Below are 26855 nucleotides of genomic sequence, written 5' to 3' on the forward strand. Positions count from 1 at the left end.
CAAAGGGTCTGAATACTTATGGCCGTGTGTTCTTTCAGTTTTTCTTTTTTTTAATAAATCTGCAAAAATTTCAACAATTCCGTTTTTTTTTTTTTTTTGTCAATATGGGGTACTGTCTGTACATTAATGAGGAAAAAATGTAATGATTTTAGCAAATGGCTGCAATATAACAAAGAGTGAAAAATTTAAGGGGGTTTGAATACTTTCCGTACCCACTGTTTACACATTTATATATATATATATGTACTGGGTGATTGAAAAGTAACTCCCTATTTTTAAGTACTTGTAATTTATTTCTGAACTATAATTCTTACAAGAAATGAACATGAGAAGAAAGTGTATTGCATGGAGTCTCCATCTTCCCTTGGAGGTGTATCCTCAACAGTGATAAGAAAAAGTATGTGAACCGTCTGGTCTTCCTTAAATTTCATGCCTAATTTGGTCGTAAAATGTGGTCTGATATTCATCTAAATCACAAGAGTGCTCAACAGTGCTTAAACTAATTCAACAAACAATTATGTTTTCATATTTTTATAGAGCATATGCAAATTAACAGGACAGGGAGGAAAAAGTAAATGAATGCTTGGATTTAATAACTGTTTGACCCTCTGGCAGCAATAACCTAAACCAAATGTTTCTTGTAGTTGTTTGATGTGATGTGATAATGATCAGGATTAAATTTGGACTATTACTGTTTACAGTTCAGTAAGATTCCTGGGATGTCTGGTGTGAATAGCTCTGTTGAAGTTGTGCCAAAGCATCTCAATTGGGTTGAGGTCAGGAGTTTGTCTGGGGCACTCCAAAACGTTTGTGAAGTTATTCTGTTGTTGATTTGCTTCTGTTTTTATCATATTCCTGTTGCAACACCCATCCTCTTTTGATCTTCAACTGTTGGACAGATGGCCTCAAATTCTTCTGCAAAGTATCTCGCTAAACTTGTGAGTTCATTTTTCCATTGATGATAGCAAACTATCCAGGCCCTGAGGTTGCAAAGTACATCCTTACAGTGATGCTTCCTCCACATGCTTCAGAGTGGGAATAATATTTTGATGTTGGTGTACTATTTTTTATTTTTTTTGAAATCTCATTGAGCGTTCGGCACTGTGCTCTTGCAGTCATCTCTACAGGACGGCCACTCTTTGGAAGAGAAGCAACAATGCTGAAGTTTTTCCATTTATAGACCGTTTGTCTAACAGTGGACTCATGAACATCAAGACTTTTAGAGATACTTTTGTAACCTTTTCCAGGTTTATACAAGTTTATATATAAAGTCCTGACCTCAACCCGATTGAAATGCTGTGGTCAAGTCAACAATTCTTAAAGTAGGTCTTCTGACACCTCTTGAGCAAGAAATGGTACACAGGCAATGCTTCTTTACAAGAGACAATTCTGAACTGCTGTGTGTTTTCCAGCGACCAGAGCAGCTTTAAGCCACACCTCCAATCTTTATTATTGATTGGACTCCAGGTTGCCTCACACCTGACTCTGATTAGCTCTGGGAGAATCCATAGCCTAGCAGTTCATTTACTTTTTTCCTCCCTGTACTGTGAATGTATTTTTTTTCAATACGAAAACAGAATATATTTGTGTGATATTAGTTTAAGCAGACCGTTTATTCTTGTGATTTTGATGATCACACTATGTCTTATGACCATTTTGTGAAGATATTTAACACATTCCAAAGGTTCACAAATGCTTTTTCCTCCCACTGTAAGTGGTATTTTTTCTAACGTTCTAAAATACCTTCGACGTCCTTCTTGAAGGTGACCGCTGAATGAAAAACTAATGTACCTGTACTTGCAATGACTGAATCTATGTATCAATTTTACTTTTTTTTGGTTTTGTTTTAAAAAAGATACTGTAGTAAAATAATCCTTCACTTCTTAACAATTGGAAATGGAAAGAACGAATCAAACCCGGATGACTGCTGTTGACTATTCGCTTGTTCTGTATACGTTTGCTGTAGCCAGTGTGATCCTGTGAGTGAGTGAGTGAGTGTCATGTGGTGTGGCGCCCCCCTTTGGTGATGTTCCGCATCCGTCGTGTCCATCCCAGCAGTAGAAGAAACAGCAGCGTTGGCGAGCTGCAGCATCTTCTCGACAATGGACAGCTGCTAGACGTGAACACCGGCAGCGGCTCACTCCTTTCCTCGTCCCGGTGGATCTCGGGTTTATCATGAAGTGTTGTCGCCCGTGGGTGGCCGTGTGCCTCCTTCTCCTCCTCCTCACCACCTGCCGTCGCTTCAGTGCGGCCGCCCGACACGGTAAGAGGAGCTCCGGGGCACACACTTTAAACCCCCCCCCCACCAAGTAACTAGCTCATCCAACAGCTATGTTTACTTCCTACATCCTGTTATACACTTATCGAACAGTTTGTTTTAGCCTTGTGAGCTGATGTAAACGGTCGATTTCAAAATGTCAACTCTATGGTAAGATATACTGTATGTGTGCAGCTGACGCAAATGGTGGCTTCTGGCGTCTGGTTGGATGATTTTGTTATGCACAAGGAAAACACAAGCAGGGAGGCGAGTCTTGTCCAGCCAAACCGGAGAAGAAATTATAGTTCTATAAAATGCAGTTTTTCAAATGGTGAAATTTTGGAGGACAACAGGAACATGCAACTTCCTCATTAATTTAAACAAGTCAATATATGTTCTACTTTTCACACATTTTCTCTCTTTGTGACAACCGGCTTCTTCTTTGACAATCGCGTCTTGTTTTTGTGGTTCAGGTACAGTATATTGTATGTGGAGCCTCAAAACCCAGGGTAGCAGGTTTTTTTTCCCGTTGCAAAGCGTTGGTGGACGCGTGGTGCCGAATCACTTGGTGAGAGTCGCCAACTTGTTTGCGATGATCCACACCAGTCATGTTGCTCCATGTGCGGTCGGCCTATCATGCACAGGTACCAGAAGTGGAATCTTCCATAACAGCGAGTTTCCACAGCTTTCATGAACTTGGAGCATTGATTCAGCACCTAAGACTGAAAACAAATCCCTCTCTTCTTAAAGGATTACCACTAGTCACTGACAAGTGGTCAGTGATGTTCGTTTCATGGTATCCATCCTCTTCTCATCTATACTTGTTGTGGCTTTAAATGACAAAAGGCCGCTGCAGGCCTGACACACTGCAGAGCATGATCATTATGGAGGAAGTAAGGCGCTTAGCAGTCCATTAGAGGAGGAGTCAATATTGTGTGTGTTCACGGTAGAACCAGTAACCCTTGCCCATATCTTTGAGCCACATTAGGCCGCACTTACAGTGGTGCAGTCACAGTGCTTAGGGCGTCACAGTCCAAAGTTCAGTTGAGCTGCAAGGGTTGCAGCAGCACCATCCTGGCTGGTGCTTTTCTCAGCATCTTGAGCATCCTTAGGATCCTCATCAAGCCCCTGCCTCCTGTCCATTCTCTGTCAAGTCAAGTACAGTCAACTTAATTTCAATAGTGCCAATTGACAAAGTTATCTCAAGGCATTTTTCATATTGATCAGCTCAAGAAGCGCACTGCGCATACACTGAAGAAAACCTACTGAACCCCAAGTTAGCAACCACTTGGTGACAGAGGCAAGGGAAAAACTCCCTCCGAGGAAGAACCCTTGAACAGAACCCAGGCTCTGTGGGGCGACCATCTGTCTTGGCCAGTTGAGTAATGAGAGAACAATGGGCACAACAATAGCCATATCAACAACAGTAATAATCCCATGAAACATAATTCCCTGCCTTTTTCGCCGCAACTGTTCTTCACAAGGTGTGGGTATACTTATTGGCCCCCGGCTCAGTACCTGTACATTGGGGTCACCCTGGTGGACAAGAGGGTGGCCTTCCTCCGCCTTCGGGTGGGGGGGACGGGTCCTGACTGTTGTTTGTGCCTATGCACCAAACAGCAGTTCAGAGTACCCAACATTTTTGGAGTCCATGGATGGGGTGCTGGAGAGCGCTCCTGCTGGGGACGTCTTCATTTTGCTCGGGGACTTCAATGCTCACATGGGCAATGACAGTGAGACCTGGAAGGGCGTGATTGGGAGGAACGGCCCATTCCTCCTCCTATCACAGTTTTGTGCTTTAGTCCTGCTCACACACACGACTGAAAACATGACCTCCTTTTTGGGGGGTAATTTCAAGCGATTTGCAATGCGTGACATTCCACTATGTTTTTAGTGCAGCTTTAATTTGTTTCAGTGCTCAACGTTTTGTGAACATTTTATGAACCAGTCTGCTCTTCAGAGGCCAAATTAGATTTCTGCCATTTTTCTACTTTCGGTGATTGTTGACAGTGATTGCTTGAAATGTTTTAGTATCAGGCTGCCAGCTGAAGAAGGGAGAGGAGTGGACAGAGATGATTGGGTGAGGTTGAATGAGGGGTGATGTTGCATGCGTGGGTGCATGGGGGATAAATCATCTTGGGGTAATGCATGCAGAAGCTCCTCCTGTATGTTTAGCCACAGCTTTCCCATTTCACTGAGATTCCTGCAGTTCTTGTCATCATGTCAGTGTGATGATGTCTTGGAAGAATATTTTATTTCAAATCTGTTAATAAAGTCAGCTGCCACCCCACCCCCACACTACGGTTAATATCCAACAGAAGGTACACTTATGCAGCTCGGTCCTATTATACTGTACATTTTATTTATACAGCATGATATAGGCCATTTAAAAAAAAAATCTAGACGAGAAGACTGAATGAGTTTGTTTCTTCTTGACAGGTTGCTTGTTCGAGAAGAAGCTTTGTCCCAGAGAACAGCTGTGCAGTGATGGTGAGTTTATACATCCTCCATCGTACTGTATGTGGTGCTTTTACAACCTGCTGCTTATTTCTAGTCATCATCATTTATAATATCCCTGACACCATAATGAGCCCGTTGCTTTTCCAAACTTAATGAGATGTCATTACAACTCAGCAGGCCTATGGCTTTCATGGCTGCGTTATAGACGATTTCTGCTCCCAATAGGCTTCAGGATGCAACTGAGTGTAAAGCTAGACAAAGTATATGTTATTCCAGGAGTTCTATAGAAATACTAACCTGTAAGCAGGATAAAACTTACTGTGCAGGTTTATATACAGTGGGTACGGAACGTTTTCATCCATCCATTTTCCTCTGCTTATCTGACGTTGGGTCGCGGGGGCAGCAGCCTCAGCAGGGAAGCCCAGATTTTCCTCTCCCCAGCCACTTCCTCCAGCTCTTCCGAGGGAATCCCGAGGCGTTCCCAGGCCAGCCGAGAGACGTAGTCTCTCCAGTGTGTCCTGGGTCGTCTCCGGGGTCTCCTCCCGGTGGGACGTGCCCGGAACACCTCACTGAGGATTCCGTCCGGGAGGCATCCTAATTAGATGCCCGAGCCACCTCATCTGGCTCCTCTCAATGCAGAGGAGCAGCGGCTCTACTCTGAGCCCCTCTCGGATGACCGAGCTACTCATCTCTAAGGGAGAGCCCGGACACCCTGCGGAGGAAACTCATTTTGACCGCTTGTATCCGGGATCTTGTTCTTTCGGTCACGACCCACAGCTCGTGACCATAGGTGAGGGTAGGAACGTAGATCGACCGGTAAATTGAGCGCTTCGCTTTTTGGCTTAGCTCCTTCTTCACCACAACGGACCAATACAACGTCCGCATCACTGCAGACGCTGCATCGATCTGCCTGTCGATCTCCCGTTCCATTCTTACCTCACTCGTGAACAAGACCCTGAGATATTTGAACTCCTCCACTTGGGGCAGGATCTCATCCCCGACCCGGAGAGGACACTCCACCCTTTTCCGACTGAGGACCATGGTCTCAGATTTGGAGGTGCTGATTCTCATCCCAGCCGCTTCACACTCAGCTGCGAACCGCTCCAGTGAGAGTTGGAGATCACGGCTTGATGAAGCCAACATAACTACATCATCTGCAAAAAGCAGAGATGCAATACTGAGGCCACCAAAACGGACCCCCTCTACGCCTTGGCTGCATCTAGAAATTCTGTCCATAAAAGTTATGAACAGAATCGGTGACAAAGGGCAGCCTTGACGGAGTCCGACCCTCACTGGAAATGAGTCCCACTCACTGCCGGCAATGAGGACCAAACATTAACACCGGTCGTACAGGGACCGAACAGCCCGTATCAGGGGGTTCGGCACCCCATACTCCCGAAGCACCCCCCGCAGGACTCCCCGAGGGACACGGTCGAACGCCTTCTCCAAGTCCATAAAACACAGGTAGACTGGTTGGGCAAACTCCCATGCACCCTCGAGGACCCTGCTGAGGGTGTAGAGCTGGTCCACTGTTCCACGACCAGGACGAAAACCACACTGCTCCTCCTGTATCTGAGATTTGACTTACCGTCGGACCCCCCTCTTCAGCACCCCCTGAATAGACCTTACCAGGAAGTTTACAGACCCCCTTAAAATTTTCACTTTTTTTTATATTGCAGCCATTTGTTAAAATCATTTAAGTTAATTTCTTCCCTCATTAATGTACACACAGCACCCCATCCATCCATCCATTTTCTGAGCCACTTCTCCTCACTAGGGTTGCGGGCGTGCTGGAGCCCATCCCAGCTATCATCGAGCAGGAGGCGGGGTACACCCTGAACCGGTTACCAGCCAATCGCAGGGCACATACAAACAAACAACCATTCACACTCACAGTCACACCTATGGGGAATTTAGAGTCTCCAATTCATGCATGTTTTTGGGATGTGGGAGGAAACCAGAGTGCCCGGAGAAAACCCACGCAGGCACGGGGAGAACATGCAAACTCCACACAGGCGGGGCCGGGGATTGAAACCTGGTCCTCAGTACTGTGAGGCTGACGCTCTAACCAGTCGTCCACCGTGCAACTGAGCAATCGGGGGAGAAGAGCCTTAGTGAGAGAGGTAAAGAAGAACCCAAAGATCACTGTGGCTGAGCTCCAGAGATGCAGTTGGGAGATGGGAGAAAGTTCTAGAAAGTCAACCATCACTGCAGCCCTACACCCGTCGGGGCTTTATGGCGAGTGGCCCGATGGAAGCCTCTCCTCAGTGCAAGACACATGAAAGCCTGCATGGAGTTTGCTAAAAAACACCTGAAGGACTCCAAGATGGTGAGAAATATGATTCTCTGGTCTGATGAGACTGAGATAGAAACTGTTGGCCTTAATTCTAAGCGGTATGTGTGGAGAAAACCAGGCACTGCTCATTACCTTTCCAGTACAGTCCCAACAGTGAAGCATGGTGGTGGCAGCATCATGCTGTGGGTGTGTTTTTCAGCTGCAGGGACAGGGAGAATGGTTGCAATCGAAGAAAAGATGAATGCGGCCAAGTACAGGGATATCCTGGATGAAAACCTTCTCCAGAGTGCTCAGAACCTCAGACTGGACCGAAGGTTCACCTTCAGAAAAAGACAATGACCCTAAGCACACAGCTAAAATACAGGAGGAGTGGCTTCAGAACAACTCCGTGACTGTTTTTGAATGGCCCAGCCAAAGCCCTGACTTAAACCCAATTGAGCATCTCTGGAAAGACCAAAAAATGGCTGCCCACCAACGTTCACCATCCAACCTGACAGAACTGGAGAGGATCTGCAAGGAGGAATGGCAGAGGATCATTCCCAAAAAGACTCATGGCTGTATTAGCTCAAATGGGTGCTTATGGATGTATGATACTTCAGTTTTTCTTTTTTAATTTTTACAATTCAGTTTTTTTGCTGTCTATATGGGGTGTTGTGTGTACATTAATGTTGGAAAAAATGATTTTAGCAAATGGCTGCAATATAAAAAGAGTGAAAAATTTAACGGGGTCTGAATACTTTCCGTATCCACTGAATATGGAGTCCTAAAACAAGTGCGCGTCTTTCTGGTTGTTTTTTTTCTATGAGATTCAATGCAACATACGCAAAGCTATGAGCGTAAGAGAACGTGGGAGGAAGTGCAACGTAAACGTCTCCACCGTCACCACCAATTGCAGGCTATGGAAGCTGTTACTATGGTGACGGTGACATCACCTGCCTGACAACCGTGTGCCTCCCGTGTGTGTGTGCGTGACTTTGTTTTGATCAGAGATAGCGGGAGCAGAGATGCGATGACTCATCAGCGCACACATACACACATGCACACACACACACACACAGAGTAACATCACCACTGCAGTGAATGTTGATGCGATTGATGTCAAGAAGTGTGAAAGTGCAGTGGAACATGTCTGCAGCCCACGGTTACAGTCATGCCCAATTATTAGTCAATGAATTTCTTCACTTGTAGCTTCTGTTTCGATTTAGAACGACTTCCTTAAGCTTCGCACCTTGTTCGATTTACCAACCTTTCAGTTTGTCTGTGGTCATTTTTGACATCTTAAGTAACATTGGTCCTTCTCATTAATTAATATAAACTCTTTTTAAGTTGATTTTTTTTTTTTTTTTTACCCTCCAAATTCCTCTTTGTTTGCCCAATGCGCAGGTTGCAAAACAACTTAAATAATGCAATTTTATTTATTCCCACTACCACCTTTTTTCCTTATATTGCTAATAGTGCAGGGTTCTTTTTACAGCCAGCAGTGGGAGCTTCCACTTCTTAAATTAAAATGTAATTCTTCTCCATGGTCACCAGAGGGTACCTCCACTTCCATCCATCCATTTTCTGTACCGTTTATCCTCGCTAGTTTGCTCCAATGGTAGTGTGGTAAAGAAGGGTTCCCCAACCACAGGGACGCTTCACCCCATTTGGTCCCGGGCCGCACAGAGTGACTGAACAAAAAATATTTTATTCATCTGAATTAAAATTTTTATTTTATTTATTTATTTTTTTATTTTTTAAAGAAAAATCATGTACATCTGCTTTTGTCCAAACGCTCAGCTCGGTCACGTGATGTAGGAAAAACGTAAGCTCACAAGCTAGCAAAAATTAGTAAAAAACAAATGTGTTCAAAAGTTTCTTTGAAAAAGGGAACAAGCCAAATAATGAAACCAAATCAGACAATATCGCCAGTCCTACTTAAGGTACAGGCTATTACTAATTTACTCGCACGCACCAAACCTGCTCTCTGGGTAATATGTGGTGACAGGCTTGCAAATGAGACATTTAAGCCATCAAAACTACTTCGGCACATGGAGCCCAATCACCATTAAAAGACAAGTCTTTGGAGTTTATTGAAAGAAAAAAGATTACCCCAAGATGGGACTGGCTCGTTGAAGAGAAACTAATGCAGAGCTCCCACTAATTACAACTACATTCAGCATAATGATGAGTTGTACTGCATATCAGGTGTGTCAGAAAAGGTCCAGGTCCAAAGTTATACAGTATTCAAATCCAAACTACAAGTTTTCCCCTCTTAAGTAATCCCAATTGAGTCTATTGCGCGTTCTCAAACATCTCTGGCACGCCTTCATCCACTCCTGAGAGGATTCCTCCAGGATCCTCCACAGGTCCGTTGTCACAGAGGCTTAATGGGCATGCGACATGGCCTCTTATCTATTCCTGTGCAGATGGTTTGTTTGGACAGTGTTGGGCTCCTCACCACGATCCAGTCCAGTACCTGGTGTCTGTACCTGCTCTGTATAAGCTGCAGGAGGTCCTTAAAGACCTAATGGAACAAGGTGAGTCTCAACATCAACATGTAAAATGCCGAAACCCCCTTTGACACCTGTGTGGGCTGAGCAGGTCTGACCTGGAGGGATGACGTTACCCAAGCAGCAATTGGGCGAGAGTTGAGTTACATTCCTTCTATTCCCTCCTCACAGCTTCACCAGCGCAAACGGTAAGAAGAGAAATGTCACACCAGCACGACCTGATCACCAAGATCCCAGAGGAGACTTTTTAATTCCATGTTTTCACTCCCACGCTTCCAGGCTCCTCAGTCAACTAAGGATTCCGAGACCAGAGGAAACAGTTGACCCACAAATGATCCAACAGTACATAGACTACCTGACACTCGATCCTTCTCCATCCTCCATACATGGGCAGGTGGCCCCGCTGGATCCGTACATCTATCAGCAGGTAGAGAAATATGAGTGAAGTATAAGTAATAAGTAGTGCCAGTGTGATACCGTGCCAAAATGGGAGAAGTTGTTTTGCATTTATGTTTTTGCAACAGCAGGACTTAGGCTACCATTAGCACCATAGCCAAAATAAAAGCCATAATTATCAAACCGCATCGCAAAGGATTGAGCCATACTCGTATTTTCGCCGCAGTAGATTATTGCAACTCTTTCCTCTCTGGTATTTAGTTTTAATTTTAGCATCACTATAGTGGCTGACAGCTTGTTTTAGAATTTGATTTTTAAAGATTTTTAAAGCACATACTATCTGGGTGTGGCTCCGAACTTGCCACAAGCGCTCAACTTATAGGGATGCACTGATACCTGTATCTGTTTCGATGCCGATACTAAACATCTCTAATTGTACCGGTGCTAAAAAAAAAAAAACCTTCATTACCAACACACTGACACCATTTCATCAGCCTGACATAATTTTCAGGCAAGTGGAGTAGGAGCCATGTTGAAATGCTTTAATGTAAACACATTGATAGCCGACTGCAAATTATCCTCTGCAAAATTGATGATGAACTCCGTTCGGGTGGTGAAGGAGGCCGCGAGTTGCGGCGGCAGGCTGTCTGGCAGGCACCAAGTTTCTCGAGCCCTACCGTTCCACTCCGCACTGAAGCTGTGACAGTCGGCACATTGAGTAAAGAGAAAAGCAAGCGATGGTGTGATACAGTATCATCACAGTTGTCCTGTCACCAATTTATTTTTGTGATAATCTCAAGAAGCAGTCTTGTATTCCATAATGCTACTTGTATAACCACCAGACTGCATTCTTCTTCATCTCTTTTCTTCTTTGTCTCTTATCTACTGTATTTACTCCTTTTACATAGTACCCCTTAGTTTTCAGACTGAGACGACGCATAACTGAAATGCCTTGTTTTATGGCTACATTTAAGTGGCAAGACTGTTAGAAAAACATGCTCTTGGGTGTTATAATGTCAGCAATGTGAAGTTGTTCCTCGAAATCGTGTTTTATTTGAGTGAAACATACAGTATGCCATATTGAAAAGAAGTTCATCTTTTTGAACATATTTGATTAAAATAAAACAGTCATCACAATTGCAAGACATAATGAAATGATTAAGGATCAGTACTTGGTATCAGCAAATACTCAAATGTGAAAAGAGTGGTATCGGTGCATCACTACTTATTTATTTACTTATTTGCTACAAACCTACATCAGTGCTCCTAGTCTCAGTTGGGTTCTAGGATTGCCTGGGTTAATGGGTGTTATAAGAAAAACTGAATGACAGCTGCCATCTACTGCATTTCTGTTTTGGTGTTTATGCATGTAATTGTGTTTTATGTTTGCTTTTCTGTCCTGCCAAAACACTTTGTAAACGTGTTTAATAGGTCCTACCTGTACAGAAATAAATTTGCTATTATTGTTATTATCATCATCATCATCAGGATGAGGCTGAACGATCCCTCAACTCCCTGGAAGATAATCCAACCTCCACGTTCCTCCGCTTCTCCCCCCCGCGCTCCAGATCCAGAGAAAAGGCTCTGGACAGAGACAAGCACCTTCTCCAGAACTTTGTGTCCTATTACCTCGCCTCTCCATCCTCCTCCTCCTCCTCCACCTCCTCCCCCTCCTCCTCCTCCTCCCCCGTCCATGCTGCTTCCCGCCACAGGGGGGCACCTGCAGCGTCCTTTCCATTAGCCTCCTCCTTCACAGAACTTGACTTTCCGCTTGACTACGACCAAGACTACGCTTCCCAAGTTGAACATCTTAGCAACCAGCCGGAGAACAAGGTGGTGCCAAAGTATGACGCTCTGGCAGGACTGGATGGTGAGAAAAGTCAAACAGACCGATCCTTTTGCCTAAATACAGCGGTGCCTTGAAATACTGTACAAGTTTAATATATTTTGTGACTATGCTCGTAGCTCAAAACAGTATCATATCTCAAATCAGCTTTCTCAAATAAAATGAATCGAAATGCCATTAATCCATTCCTAAAAACAAAAATGTATGTCCTGTTTTTTCCCCTAAAAATAGCACTGTATTTTTTTATAAAAACATACAGTAATGACATAATTAAATTGAATGTTAAGAAATACACAGTTTTTACCACATTTTGTTTCTTCAATTTAATGAACATTGTGCTTCTCCTTCTGGTGTGCACGGCTTAGCCACCTGGGGGTAATACTGTATAATACAGACATGGATAGCTGTGTGTTTTTTTTTTTTTCAATACACAATGTGTTATTATCTTTGTCTTATGTTTTGTTTGACAGCAAAAGTGAACTGGGAATGGCAATAACTGATTGAAGCCTTTTTTGGAAGAATTGTTCACTAGCTGCCAAACTGCTGCTTGTTGTGAAGTTAGATGAGTTGAGTTCACTGCCACCATACAGCAGTCGTAGCTCAAATTTCTGCTTGCAAGTCAAAGCAAGATATTGACAAAATTACAGCTTGTATTTAAAAAAAACTTGTAAGTTGGGTCACTCGTACCTCAAGGCACCACTGTAATTGGATGTGGGTCAAGAAATTCATACTGGAAGTTGGTCAAATAAAGTTGCTCAGTAAATACTACAAATGGGTTTTTACTGTCAATTAAATAGTGTACATTATTTTAACAACTTGGCACAATGAAAACAAAATTCTATGCACACAAAATATGTTTCCCTATTTTATTCACTTGCATAGTGCTCACATTGAGAAGATGATCACTGGACAGGACACACGATCAAACGTTTCAGTAGCTTTGCGAATGTTGTGAACAGACCAACAAAAAATGTGTTAATGATAACAACTGAAACATGTATCTTACCTCTGGAGTTGTTTTTTTCTGATGAGACAGAGAATTCTTGAGGCTGGTGGTTTTTAGGCTGGCACAAAACACAACGTATTCGCCACCAATCGTTCTTGGAATTGACATCATCAAACAATTCTCTTAAATAAGGCAATAGATGGGATATTTTGCCAGTTCAAACTTGTTGCTGCTGTTTATGTTCCCTGGTTCCTCCATGCTGCTGTATCTGTGTTTTTCCCAGCCATATCACAGTTTGATCAAAGTCAATCAATAAAAGCCAAAGTCAATCAAAATTTCAACCACAGTGAAGTTCACCTCGTTCTATGTACAGCTTTTTTTTTTACATTGTGTCATCGTCGGCGGATGTTGATAAAAGTAACAAGCCTATTTTGACAAAGTAAGGATTAGAAAGTAAAACGTTGTCGGAAAATGAAATACTCAAATACAAATGCCTGAAAAAATCTACTTGAGGAATTTCCACTACAGTATACAAGCAGGATTACAACTGTATTCAACTATAAAAATATACAGTTAAGGATAAAAACAGAAATGCATTTCTTTTTACAAGAAATGCAGTAATAATCACTGTAATTTTGAACTGTTTTCCAGCACGCTCTGTGCAGCGTCTGGATCAGCTGCTGGACCACTACAGCCTGGATATCCAGGATTTGTCCCCCGAGCAGAGAGACAAACTGCCGGCTTTGCTCAAGCAGCTTCAGCTGGAGAGCTCCTTCAGCCACAAAGCCTCTGAAGGTCTCAGCATCCTGCGCCTCACATACTCTATCAATGCAATCTCTCATACTTCAGTAAAGCAACATGATGCATGATCATTTTGATGCACATTTGTTTACTGAGATAAGCTCAAGTACATACAGTACAAGAAATCTTGTTGTGATGTGTCTATGTTTCAGAAAACTATGGAAACAATGTTGGCTCAGGGAAGAAGGTGAGCGTGATGCATGTCATTAATACAACATTACACATGTATACTGTATTCTTACCTTTCTAGCATCATTCAACCCTCCGACCTTGTTATATTTTATTACTCATTCAGCTTGTTTGTGGCCCTTTTTGACCACGTACAGACAAAGGGCTCCATTTCTGTGACTAGCGTGAATCCAGCATGGTGCATGGCATAACTCTGTGCGGGTGCAAGTTATACCTGGTGTTGGTAATTTTGCGGACCATCGCACCCGGGCTCATCTGCTGCGCTGACTTCTGGGTCACACAGCCAACTTCAAACCTGTCCAATCAAAGCGGCTCCTCTCATTCCCTTTAAATGTGGCGTGCGAGTGGTGCACTGACTGTCTTTGACATGGCGGAAGAAGAAACTGATTTGCTTGGGTCTGGGAGGTCGAAGCGCGCAAAGTACGTTTACGGAACTGAGCGCAGACCTCCACAGGCGGATGATTTAAGTTAACTTGAGGGGCGATCACAGATCTGTGTTGTGAAGTGGGCACTTGCCCCATGCCAACCACTGGGATGATTTAAGAAATATGATGATGATGATGATAACAATAAGAGTTCAATGAATTGATTTGTACAATGATTCAGAGGGTTTGAATCACACTGTTCACATAGGGCTGTTTTTGAATGGAATACGTCTGACGTATCCGCCACGTCTGCGGAGCTCTCGTATCTGTCTACCGATGTGGCCCGATCAAATTCACAAAAATTGCGTTAGACCAGTGGTGTACTTTGTGCGAAAAGTTAAATGTGGTCTGAGCAGGCATAAGTTTAGACTGACTTTCAGCCACCAAATTGTCACATGTATTGAGTATATGTCAAATCTACCCCATAATTCATTTACTGAATAAAGCTTTAAGTAACATCTGTTCTTGTCATAATAAAATATACATTTATTTTTGTTTTAAACCCTTTAATTTCCAGTGTGTTCGCAAATTAGAGAGCTTGTAAAACATCAAAAATGAATTTTTTTATATACAGTACTATCAGTACCACATTCCCCCCACCCCCACCCATGTATTGTTAACATTGTACAGTTTTTCTACAGCAAACAGAGGTAGCTTCCGTTTTTTTCAGTTAAAATTGAATTCTTCACTTCTGAAAATCCAAATTATGTCACTCATTTGCTCCATTAGATTGCAGTAAGGCATTAAAGGCCTTTTTCGGAAACAACAAATATAACATGAAATGCTGCCTTGTCAAAAAAAAAAAAAAAAAAAAAGTTGATGAAAGATTAAAATTTACTTTTTCAAATGCTCAGTCGAATGAAACCCATTTTACTAAAATTTTATGGTGCAGTCTTTTCTTTGGTTTCAAGTGGCCACCAGTGTCCACGATAGAGCCAAAAGGTACAAAGGTACCACGATAACACAGTGGTGAGCTATAACCATGTGTTGGGAATTAGAAAATTAGGCAAAAATCACCACCCTTGGGAATTTTAATTACATTTGCATTAACACAGCTAAGCTGGTTGAAAAAAGGAAGCAAATTGGACACAAAAGGCCAAGAGGTTTAAGTTCTTAGCTCCTAATGAAAGTAGGCTACCATGACCACTCATCTTGATGAGATATAGATTTCCAAAGTTTCTATATATGTTGAACTTAACAACCTCAGTTTATACATTTAATTGTGAGAGTGAGAATAATATTTTTTATTCATCAGATCACAGAGGGTTTCATGGACCACAAGATGGCCGCCCCAGACGGTCTGCCAATAATGAAGTCCTCTAAACCAGTGGACGTCCAAAAGGCTACAAGCTCTGCTGTGGTCGCTAAACTGGGAAAGAACAAACCTGAAGAGTATGCCTAGATTGTCACCAACCAAATTTTTTGCATAAACAAAACACTTTTATAATGATTTTCCTAACAAAAGCTCTATTCTGTCCTTCTGCTAGTGTATTGGCCCCAGTGATCACCTACGAGACCAGCCCAAACCTTTCAGAGAAAGAAGGTTAATATTGCATCTCTACTGGATGTTTGCCATATTTACCTATTCATAACAATTTGGGCATAAAGTTGTATGGTCATGAAGTCGTAAGTCTGCACATGCTCAGTTGCAGATAAGAGCATCCTGGAACATGAGACAAGCCAGAAGGTTCTACCGAACATGGAAGGCCAGGTGACAACAAGCAAACATACAGTGGATGGATGGATGGATGGATGGATGGATAGGTAGGTAGGTAGATAGATAGATAGATAGAACGGTGGACGACTGGTTAGCACATCTGCCTCACAGTTCTGAGGACTGGGTTTCAAATCGCCAGTGTGGAGTTTGCATGTTCTCCCCGTGCCTGCATGGCTTTTCTCCGGGTACTCCGGTTTCCTCCGACATCCCAAAAACATGCCTGGTAGGATGATTGAAGACTCTAAATTGCCTGTAGGTGTGAATTTGAGTGCGAATGGCTGTTTGTTTATATGTGCCCTGCGATTGGCTGGCGACCAGTTCAGGGTGTACCCCGCCTCCTGCCCGCAGTTAGCTGGGATAGGCTCCAGCTCGCCTGCGACCTTAGTGAGGATAAGCAGTACAGAAAATGGATGGATGAGCCAAACAGAGTGGCATACGTAGGTACCACTTTGAGAAGAGCGTGTTATTTTTTGTTATTTTTATGTTTGAAGCTGATCTTTAAGCTCCGGTGATCCGGTTTCGATTGGTAGTCCACTTTGGAGACATTTTTAAGTTTAAAATTTTAGACCGAATGTACTGCAGCTTTGCGCTTCATTTTGGAATTGCAGCCAAATACAATACATCTCTGCGTTGAAGAACAGCAACAACGTGAACTTGTGTGTTCTCTCCTACGCCCCTTTTTGTCAGACACAATACTGTCTGCCTCAGCATGCACTTTTTTTAAATTTGCGGTTATATGCAATCAGAGAAACTAAATATGTAACACACAAATTACAAATGCATTAGACTGACTATGGAAAATTAGAGTGCATATTAAAAGTGTCTGAAAACATTGGAAATGTCAGGAGAGACAGAAACAGGCACTTGCCAATTGCAAGCCTCCTCAACCTAGTTAGGGAGCAATTGCGCAATCTGAGGTGGGGTGAGGCTGCTTGATGCCGCACTTCACCCATGTATGTAAACAGGAAATATGCAAATGGTGCAATTTGGACTACGAAATCATGGGCATTTTTTAATTTAAAAGGAAAATTTACATAGTTCAAAAGTTGAATTCCTATCACCCATGTGTCATACTAAACAAGTGATCAACAAACAGTAGTACAAACATTACCTGTCGACTTGTTGTGCATGGTGGAGGTAAACTGGCAATGAAATACAGCAGCAATAACAGCACAGGAGACTGAGCATGTCTGATTTACAGACTAGTGATCTGGGTTTGAATCTTTTTCTACATCTTTGTGATATTAGCTAATTGGTGTACCCCGCCCCTCGCCCGATGATAGCTGGGATAGGCTCCAGCAGCCCGCGATGGATGGATGGTTATTTGACTATATATGTTCTGCGATTGGCTGGCGACCAGTCCAAGGTGTACTGTGCCACTCTTGCTTGAAGTCAGTTAAGATCCAGTTACCCTCGACCCTAATGAGAATAAGCAGTCGAGAAAATGGGTGGATGGGTAGCTAACGACGATTTGGTGTTTTTATTTTTTCATTTTATTGTTACTCTACTTCAGCTAGTGAAGAATGACGGCAAACCATTGCCACTGGCTACTCAAGTCCAACGTGGCTCTCGCTGGCTTTCCTCTACCCTGGTGGCTTTCGCTTGCATTGGTGGCATCTTGGTGGCGGCCCTGAGCGTCATCTGCCTGCGTCACCACGCCCACCGATTGGCAGCCAAGAAACTGGGCCTGGGGGCCGAGGGGGGAAGTTTCAGCCATCAGGAGTACCAGGTGAAGAAGCCCATGGAATGTAGAGACCATGAGGTGTAACGTTGAATATTTTCTGGTATTTTGTGTCTTTTGACAATGTACATCAGTTGTGCTGTTTGACATGATGCAATATCTGGGAATTTTAATAGATTAGATTTTTTTAAATAAATCAGTGTGACCACAGTTTAATAAAGATTGGAAAACACCAGTAAATGTTAATGATAGCCAGGATATTGCCAAGGCTTTGAAATTTAAAACTGGTTAATGACAAAAGACATGCATAACTGGTTCACCAGGACCTGTGTCGCCAGCATATGGCGTCCAAAGGTGCCTTCGGACGCCTGGAAGCCGCCGCCCTGGGGGCCGTGGGGGGACCGAACGGAGGAGGAGCAGCTGGTGCCGGGAAGGGGGCCGGAGCAGTAGGGGGCGCTGACTCAAGAGTGAGCAGCGTGTCGTCCCAGTTCAGTGACGGAGCCCAACCCAGTCCCAGCTCTCACAGCAGCACGCCGTCCTGGTGCGAGGAGCCGGCACAGGCCAACATGGACATCTCCACTGGGCACATGATTCTGGTAACTTCTCAAAGTCTTCTCTTGTGTTCGAAGTCATCAAAGTTGTGTCCAGTAATGAATCCCTAACTACACTAGTCACAAAAAGAAAGGGATATTGGTCTTTGGGCTGAAATTTCAGGATGACCCTAAAATAACCTTAAATTTTAAAGGCTGTCCGCTTCTACGCCTTTCTGTGACTCTTCTAGTCTCTCTGAATCTCTGTTGCAAGCTCCTAAAGAAACTCCGTGACATCCTAAGCTCAGTGGCCACTGCCTGTTTGAAGCCTCGTACTGTTGATCAGTCTTGATAAGTCAAGTACTGTCGCCTTGGTTTCATGATGTCAAAATGTGAACAGCATGATGAAGCAATTCTAATTGAATTCAAATGTTTGACGTTCAGCTCCTTGTTAGAAGACAGCAAGTTGTGGAAGAAATACTGAAACATTGAACAGGTCGATATGTGCATTCAAAATATTTTAAAGAAGTGTCAAATGAAATTCACCTGAAAAGATTATTTTAGTTTCATCCTAAAATTTCACCCCAAAGCCTGATATCCTGAACTTTTTGAGATTAGCATCTGTGAAAGACACTAATTGTTGTGACTCCATTTATTATTAAAAAAAAAAAAAAAGGCATACATGGAGGACCACCTGAGAAACAAAGACCGACTGTTGAAGGAGTGGGAGGCTCTCTGTTCCTACCAGGCGGAGCCCAGCAGCGTTTCTGTGGCTCAGAGTGAGCCTAACACCAAGAAGAACCGCTTTCACCACTCCCTGCCCTGTGAGTGCCCACAAGAGCTTTCAGTCTCCGCAATGAAACATAACATATATATATATATATATATATATATATATATACTTCATACTGTATCTTGGTTCTCCTATAGATGATCACGCCAGGGTGAAGCTTAAACCAGAGATTAACCCTTCTCGGTCCGACTACATCAACGCCAGTACCATAGTGAGTCCCTACTTTGAGAAACTGCTCAAAATTGTACACTACTCACACGAATTTAGGGATATTGGGCTTTTGGGTGAAATTTACGGATGAATCTAAAATTCACTATAACCTTACAGGTGAACTTAATTTGACTTTCTCTAAACATTCAAATGCACATATGCAACTGTTCAATGTTTCATTACTTTTTGCACAAATTGCTGTTCTCTAACAAGGAGGGTCAAATGAAGTTCACCTGGAAATGTTGTAGTGCATTTTAGGTTCATCTTGAAATTTCATCCAAAAGCCTAATACCCCTAACTCTTTTGTGAGTTGTGCATTTCGTCACTGCAGCTGGTTTCCATGGGCACTTGGCCATCAGCTCATCGTGTCTCTCCCTCACTTTAGATTGAACACGACCCTCGGATGCCGGCCTATATCGCCACCCAGGGCCCCTTGTCCCATACCATCTCTGACTTCTGGCAGGTCAGTGACACACTTTGCTTGCAATTCAAATACTTTTAGGCATGTTCATTAACGATGACTGAAATATGGCTGAAAGTTGCACCAAAATAAAAAAGTAACAAGCTTATTTTGACAAAGTACGGAGTAAAAATTACAGATTTCTATTTTTAAATGTAGGGTAAAAAAAAATAAAAAATCCCCCCAAAAATACTAAAATGTATTACAGATACCTGCAAAAACTATTTAAATACATTAACAAAGTATTTTTACATGGTTATAGTCGACCACCGTGCGCATGTGATGTGTTGGTGTGCAGATGGTGTGGGAGACTGGTTGCACGGTGATCGTCATGATGACAGCTCTGGTGGAAGAGGGAGAGAAACAATGTGACCGCTACTGGCCAGATGAGGGCTCCTCGCTCTACCATATCTACGAGGCGAGTTCAGCAGTCACATCCTGGGCGTCATGTCAATGGCTTTGTTGTTCTATGTCTGTCTGTCTGACTGTCTGTCTGTATCTGCTAGATGTAGCAAAGTCCTCACACTCAGTACTTAAAGTACAACCAAACTCATATCTTTGTTTTGTCTCTAAATACATTAAATACAGTATGTTTGAAGGTAAGTGCTAAAAACGTGTAAATATTGGAAGGGGCTAAAAACTAGCCCAGTAACGTCACCTGGCTGGGGTGTACACTTTCTAGCCCACTAGATAAATGCCAAATGCTCTTATCCCATGCAGTGGCCATTCGGCAGAATTGCCACTTACTCATTCATTAGCTTGACCCATGACTACCAGTACAGCATCCAATTGGCCATCAAACTACGCCCACACCTTGAAAAAATACATCTTTCCTGAAGTGCAATGTGTTTTGTTTTATTTGGGCTGCAGTGTCTCTGCTGTCTGGCATCATACGAGGTGTGTTGCGAGGCAACAGTGAAATGGACGGGATCCGCTGCCCCACGGCCCCTTGCCAGCTTGCTAGAGAAGCAGCCGGAGGTCTGACGCAATGGCGTTAAAGCCGTCAACCACACCTGGCGGACGACGAGCAGGAGGAGGGGATTAGGGTGGTGGTGGGGGGGATAATCTGGCTATGGCCACCTAAGGTTGAAGCGTCACGGCTGACGACTCGATTAACAGCCCGCAGAATTTCAAGGGAAACAAAGGGGTGGCTGCCCCAGAATGTCTCTCTGTGGCCTGTGCGAGCGTCTCTCCCCACTTAAGAGGAGCCGTGAGAGCAGGCACGTCTTTGATTGATAGCTGAAAAGTCTGAGGAGGCGGGATTTCGAGAGCATTTTGTGACAAGCCCACAGCATCTGGAAGACTTTTTGAAGCATGATTTCACATACGTGACAATTTATTTATTTATTTATTATTATTTTTTAATACATCCATTCCTTTTCCGGCTTGTTAACAAGACTCTTTCCTGTGATGTCAAATTTTCAAGACATTTTTTTGATCCGTTTGGTTGCACTTTAAGTAGAATTACACTTGCGTGAAAAAAGACCATCAATAGTAGACGTACTGATTCAACTCCTTTACTTGAGTAAAAGTAAAAAGTGCAGATACATACCTGGAAAAAAATTATTTAAGTACCGTAAAGAAGTACTTGTAGCTGGCTACTTCCCACAACTGCTATCTGCAGGTGAACCTGGTGTCCGAGCACATCTGGTGCAACGACTTCCTGGTGCGAAGTTTCTACCTGAAGAATGTTCAGACGCAGGAGACCCGAACCCTCACTCAGTTCCACTTCCTCAGCTGGCCGGCTCATGGGATCCCCACCTCCACACGTCCTCTACTGGACTTCCGCAGGTACAACGCCAGTGACATCCCAAAACATGACAATGGGCCTCATTCACTTATAAATGCATAGAAGTGTTCTCGCTCTGCACAAACGTTGAGTGTATACGAAAAATTATCGTCAAATTCATGACGTGTGTACCGGCTAATTTTCTTCATGCTACTGTGCATATGTTATTGAATCAAAAGTCATTCTAAATGACAGACTTGTGCCTGCGAGCTGCAATCTGTGTAAAGCGCGCCCCTATTTACTTATAAAAGGACATCCGTCTGATGCATCTCAGCCAATGCGCGGAAATTGAAAGTTATCACTTTCTTCATCTTTATTCTATGTTCACAAAGTTGGTGTCATCGGAAAGCTTAATAATCACACAGAACTCAACATCATATCATAATCCTGTTAATCATTTTTAATTAATTCCGAAGTAAAATTAGCGAATGCGGCACAAATCATTCCACAAAAAAACAATTTACGAGCCGAGTATGAACCAACACTACATACATTGTTCGATACGTAGTAAGGAATAAATGTAGCAAAGCAAAAAGGCTTTTTTAGTTGATAGAATTCATGAAATTAGCATTAGAAGCGAAAATATAGGATACCTATGCCGGTCAGAGTGCTTCTCAAATCAATAACACCAGTGGCGATGTGTCTGCGAATCGATCAATTTACATCACTTTTACCCATGCAGAATCACAGAAAAATATATAAAGCAGATTCTTGTTGTGAGTAGAAAGAATACTGAAGCCTTGGAAAGACTACGTAGCGCTCGCATTTCCTGCATGCAGACAGCTCCAACGGGGAACGCACACATACAATTTATGCACAACTGTACAAGCACTTGAACAGAACGAGGGTAAAAGTGATCAGAAGTGGCGTTTTCACAGTTATTAGTCAACTCATTAGCAAATTCCTGGTTTGAGTTATTATTGTTTTTATAAATGACTGTGGTTACAATACGTTCTGCATCTTGGGTAAAAGATTTGTGTTTGGTGTTTTTTTCTAAGTTGATCCTGCATTATTTTGGCATACGCATGGTTTGAGAAGGTTCTAAATTTGTTCGGGTGGTTTTTGAGACGCTTAACTAATATTTCATTTATTGGTTCATGTTGATGTCATTCTGTAACTGGTGTGCTGCGTATTACCAAGTAATGTGTACAGTTAAGCTAATGCTCTTTTCGTACTGTGGACAAATAATATTGCCACTCTGCAGCTGCTGACAGTAACTAATAACGTAACTTGTAATCTAGCTTAAATTACTTTTGAAATCATGTAATCAGTAAACTAAATTACTTTTAAACTCAAGTAATCAGTGAAGTAACTAAGTTACATTTTCATGGTAACTATGGCAACACTGTTGAAGAATCACAGATTTGTGCATACGCACAATTGAAGCACAAATCTGTGTGTCCCCGCGGTTGGTGAATTTGGTCCATTGAGTCTGCAAGCAAAGGTGTGAATACAAAAATACACACAAAAAAGAAACAATAGTGTGTTGAAATAAACATACATTTGTCCTCTGCTCCACCCTTCATGCCAGTGGTTTATTGTTTAACATATCTGTCTGTGTCATTCTTGTGGTTTGCAGCTAGTAGTCTGAGTCCAGTTGCATAGTCACAAAAATGATCATGGACTGATGTGGCTGCAGCAAGAAGCCCGTCACTCAAATGTTTAACTTTGACCTTGCGTGTTTTCACACTGGACAACATTTTCCCACTTGTCTCTCCTCAGGAAGGTGAATAAATGCTACCGAGGACGCTCATGCCCCATCATCGTCCACTGCAGGTTTGATATGATGTTCATCTCAGAACTCCCTATTTTAAAATACCTATAAATAATGTATTTATTGTAATTGTTTTCTCATTTTGCATGTTTGTTATTTAACGCAATTTCCCAACTTTTATTAAGCCAAGACACTTACAGTATTTCCATTCATTCATCTTCCGTTTCGCTTATCCTCACTCTGGTAGCGGGCGTGCTGGAGCCTATCCCAGCTATCTTCGGGCGAGAGGCGGGGTACATCCTGAACTGGTCGCCAGCCAATCACAGGGCACATATCAACAAACAACCATTTGCACACACATTCACACCTATGGGCAATTTAGAGTCTTCAATTAACCTACCCTGCATGTTTTCGGGATGTGGGAGGAAACCGGCGTGCCTGGAGAAAACCCACGCAGGCACGGGGAGAACATGCGAACTCCACACAGGCGGGGCCAGGATTTGAACCACGGTCCTCAGAACTGTGAGGCAGATGTGTTAACCAGTCATACACCGTGCCACCACTTACAGTATTTTACATTAGAAAAATCTCTCAATCCAACACTAATCCAAAATGTCACAAGAAGAATTTATACTGAAATAACGATTATCACGTATCAATTTACTCACAAATTTACTTACTCAATGTACAATACACAGGTTAATTGTATCTTCTGTTATCTAGGAAAGCCTTTCAATTTTTCATCCTCTCACTGTAAGGCGCTGGCAAAGATGCTGCAGATCAGAGATCCTGAAACTTATTACACCATGTAAAAAAAAATACCAAGTACCACCATTATTAGCAACATTAAAATACAGTAACATAGTAGGCCATAAAGGTTTTATTTCTAAAAAGTACATTATGATTGTAAGCCACTGCAACATTATTAACGGTTTAAATGTTAACACTGTGTTTACATATGGGGGGGAAAAACTGCACTTAAATAATGATTCAATTGAAATGTAGTGTGGAAGTAAAATAGAAAATACCTAAATAAATAAAACATTTCCTAAAGATTAATGCAAATGTATTGTCCTAAAACGTTGAAGACAACTGAACTGTACTTGGGAAGTGATACGTTCACATACCACGAGTGAGAGCCCGCATACCACACTTTGAGAATCACTGTAGTAGATGAAGAGTGAGACACCATTTGTACTCATTCATGCATCATTTTCAGACAAGTTTAGAAAAAATGCCTATTTGCCCACAGCACACCCGATGATCTCTAAAACAGTAGGTTGGGAGTTATTCCTTTTATGTATGATTTTTACAACAAATGGATATATGAGGAAACCCTTTAGCATGAAGTTTTATTTAAAAGTGGATTTGGGCAAACAAATTGTCTACCAGCTTCTCGGGCGGCCCGGGAATGACATCGACTGATTTTAACAGGAACTCTTGTGAGATGTAAGAAACGATATCTCGTACAGTAGACCTGCTCCTTGCACCAACCCAAAGAAAAAAGACAAAGGGTGGTAATTTGGGACAAGACTGGCCACTCATTCAGACTACGGTGACTCACCCACGACAATAGCAAAATGTCGATGGGCCCCGTCTTGCATAAAGTCGAATCTTCAACATTCTCCCAAGCACTGACAATGCACCAGATTTCATCTTGCATCACGGTCAGGTATCTTTCCACATTCGTGGTATTGAATGAATGGCTCCAAAATACTGAACAAACATGAAAAAAAAACTGATTAAATTCTCCTACATTAAAGAACAAATACAAAAAAAAGAAACAAAATACAATAAAACTATTCACATACCGTAAGTACTACATTTTAAAATGGGGAGTTACATTTCAATCAGTGTGTATACACTGAGGATTTGCATGTGCACAAACGTGTCGGTGAAAGACATTAAAGGCTGTGACTGCTGGTTTTCTTGTTTTGTCACTGTCTCCATAGTAACGGAACAGGCCGGACTGGTACTTACATCCTGATTGACATGGTTCTAAATCGTATGGCTAAAGGTGAGTGTTAACATTTAAAAAAAACGTGGCCTGATCCAAAATGACAAGAGCAAGATTGTTTTTTGTTTGTTTGTTTTCTGTTCTGTAGGTGTGAAGGAAATTGACATTGCTGCGACACTGGAGCACATTCGTGACCAGAGGCCTGGGATGGTTCGCACAAAGGTAAACATTTGTGTAAAAGGCACATTTTCTAGATGGATAGATATCATAATAATTCAAAGTCATGAGAATTTTTTTTTAAACATTTTTTAATTTTTTATTTTTTTAGGACCAGTTTGAATTTGCCCTGACTGCTGTGGCTGAGGAGGTGAACGCCATCCTTAAAGCTCTGCCTCAGTAAAGCGGTACTTGACCACAATCTGAAGACCTCTGACCTCCTTTCTCTCTTGACTGCCTTTTGCCTTGCAAGTTAACAGTGATGTCACGCCATGAAAAATAAAAGTCTGTAAGTGTAACCTTTGGGGAGGATTTGTACAGGCACAAAGCCGTATGTCATGTTGAATTATTTGTAGCATAATATTTGCCACATATAATAGCACATCTGCATGAGTAATCTTAGAAAAACTACACTACATATACTCTTTAAAGGTCCTGTATTTTGGCTATTTAGACCGCCATAGACTGACACTCTAACATGGATGAAAGTGTCAATTTCATTAAAAAAAACCCACCATGGTTTTGTCATACGAGTGTCCAAAAAAGGCCCCTCTGACAGCTACTTCTGTTTGACCCAGTTTTGTAGCTGCTTTGTCCATATTTGGCTAAGACCGCCCCCTTTCCTCTGATTGGTTTCCTCCGTGCAGAAGACCCACTTGTGAGAGCGCACGTGTTTATGTTGACAGCGCTGACACGGGAGCGGAAAGGGAAGGCAGACATATTAGCTAGTGATGCAGATAAACTCAAGAAATTCAAATGACCTGATTTCAACCCTCTCGTCATAAAAACATCTGAAACTCAGGAATGGATGGACGATTTTAATTGTTTACTGAGGCACCATAGAGACAATATTACATCCAAAATACTCGAAAAAGTTGGTTTGGCAAAATATGGGACCATTAAAATGCCATGTCCCTACCTGCTACTTACTCATGTAACTTTTCCCCCCACCCTTTTGAATGTTTAAGTTACAATTCCAGTATCACTCGTACCTGCACAAATCCAGCCTGAAGATCCTGTGACAGTTTTCTTGTGGGAGCCTCAAGCCAATTCCTTTCAGCTTTTGCCCATGTGGTGGTCTGTTGTAAATTGTGCCATTGAATAGATCATGTTTATGTCTCAGGAAGTGGATGTTGGACTCAGCAAAGTTTTGAAAAATGCATCTACTTCATATAATTTACTACTCCGGTAAAGTATATGATTAGCGAGTTGATACTGGTCTGAGTATTATTGATACCACCCATGACATCTGCAGATCTGTCATTTTCTGTGTGCCATTAAACTGGTTATATTGTCGTATACCTCATGCAATTTAGAAAATGAAAAAAAAGAGAAATACTAGTCAATGAGAAAATATTTTATAACTGTGAAATTCTAAATAAATATTTTCGTGTTTAAGTGCTGCAATCAGTTTGTTTGTCTTTGTCTGTGCTTAAATAATGTACAAGGCCTCGATACATGCACAATTAGTATATATACACAGTAAATTATGTTAAAAAAATGAAAACCACCGTTTCCTTTGATAAAAAATAATATTCAGTCTCCAAATCTAACCAACAATGAAGGTGAATTTCTGTTTGATGATATATAAATTGAAAATATGTTTCCTTTAAACAAAAGCAACAACAAAAAAATCCCTTATTACATGTAAAGTGACTCCTGGGCCCCCATAAACAAGTT

General features: G+C 42.3%; 1 protein-coding gene across 6 annotated transcripts; it reads left to right on the forward strand.

Annotated features, from left to right (window-relative positions):
• The first annotated feature begins 1459 nt into the window (after positions 1-1459).
• Positions 1460-26582, forward strand: ptprnb (protein tyrosine phosphatase receptor type Nb). 6 transcript variants are annotated; one of them, XM_061779226.1, is made up of 23 exons: positions 1460-1710; positions 2056-2263; positions 4697-4747; positions 9422-9532; positions 9597-9693; positions 9785-9932; positions 11390-11771; positions 13345-13488; positions 13647-13681; positions 15364-15500; positions 15596-15651; positions 15761-15819; positions 17339-17554; positions 17830-18102; positions 18713-18860; positions 18967-19040; positions 19425-19502; positions 19798-19917; positions 21124-21290; positions 23011-23064; positions 24955-25019; positions 25108-25181; positions 25288-26582. In XM_061779226.1, exons 2-23 carry the CDS (start codon positions 2176-2178, stop codon positions 25357-25359), a joined length of 2649 nt encoding a protein of 882 aa, XP_061635210.1. In that variant the 5' UTR covers positions 1460-1710; positions 2056-2175; the 3' UTR covers positions 25360-26582. The 6 variants fall into 6 exon arrangements, with proteins under 6 accessions (XP_061635210.1, XP_061635175.1, XP_061635184.1 ...); XM_061779191.1 differs by having other exon boundaries at positions 1461-1710; positions 15755-15819; XM_061779200.1 differs by having other exon boundaries at positions 1461-1710; positions 2059-2263; positions 15755-15819.
• Positions 26583-26855: the final 273 nt, after the last annotated feature.

The sequence above is a fragment of the Phyllopteryx taeniolatus genome, chromosome 1 (assembly GCF_024500385.1).
Source record: "Phyllopteryx taeniolatus isolate TA_2022b chromosome 1, UOR_Ptae_1.2, whole genome shotgun sequence".
Lineage (NCBI taxonomy): Eukaryota > Metazoa > Chordata > Actinopteri > Syngnathiformes > Syngnathidae > Phyllopteryx > Phyllopteryx taeniolatus.

Coding starts and splice junctions, on each gene's coding strand:
- ptprnb (XM_061779191.1), top strand. CDS start 2,176: ATGAAGTGTTGTCGCCCGTGGGTGGCCGTGTGCCTCCTTCTCCTCCTC. Junction 17,555..17,829: donor TCAGCCATCAGGAGTACCAG/GTGAAGAAGCCC, acceptor CTGGTTCACCAG/GACCTGTGTCGCCAGCATAT. Junction 19,918..21,123: donor CGCTCTACCATATCTACGAG/GCGAGTTCAGCA, acceptor TGCTATCTGCAG/GTGAACCTGGTGTCCGAGCA.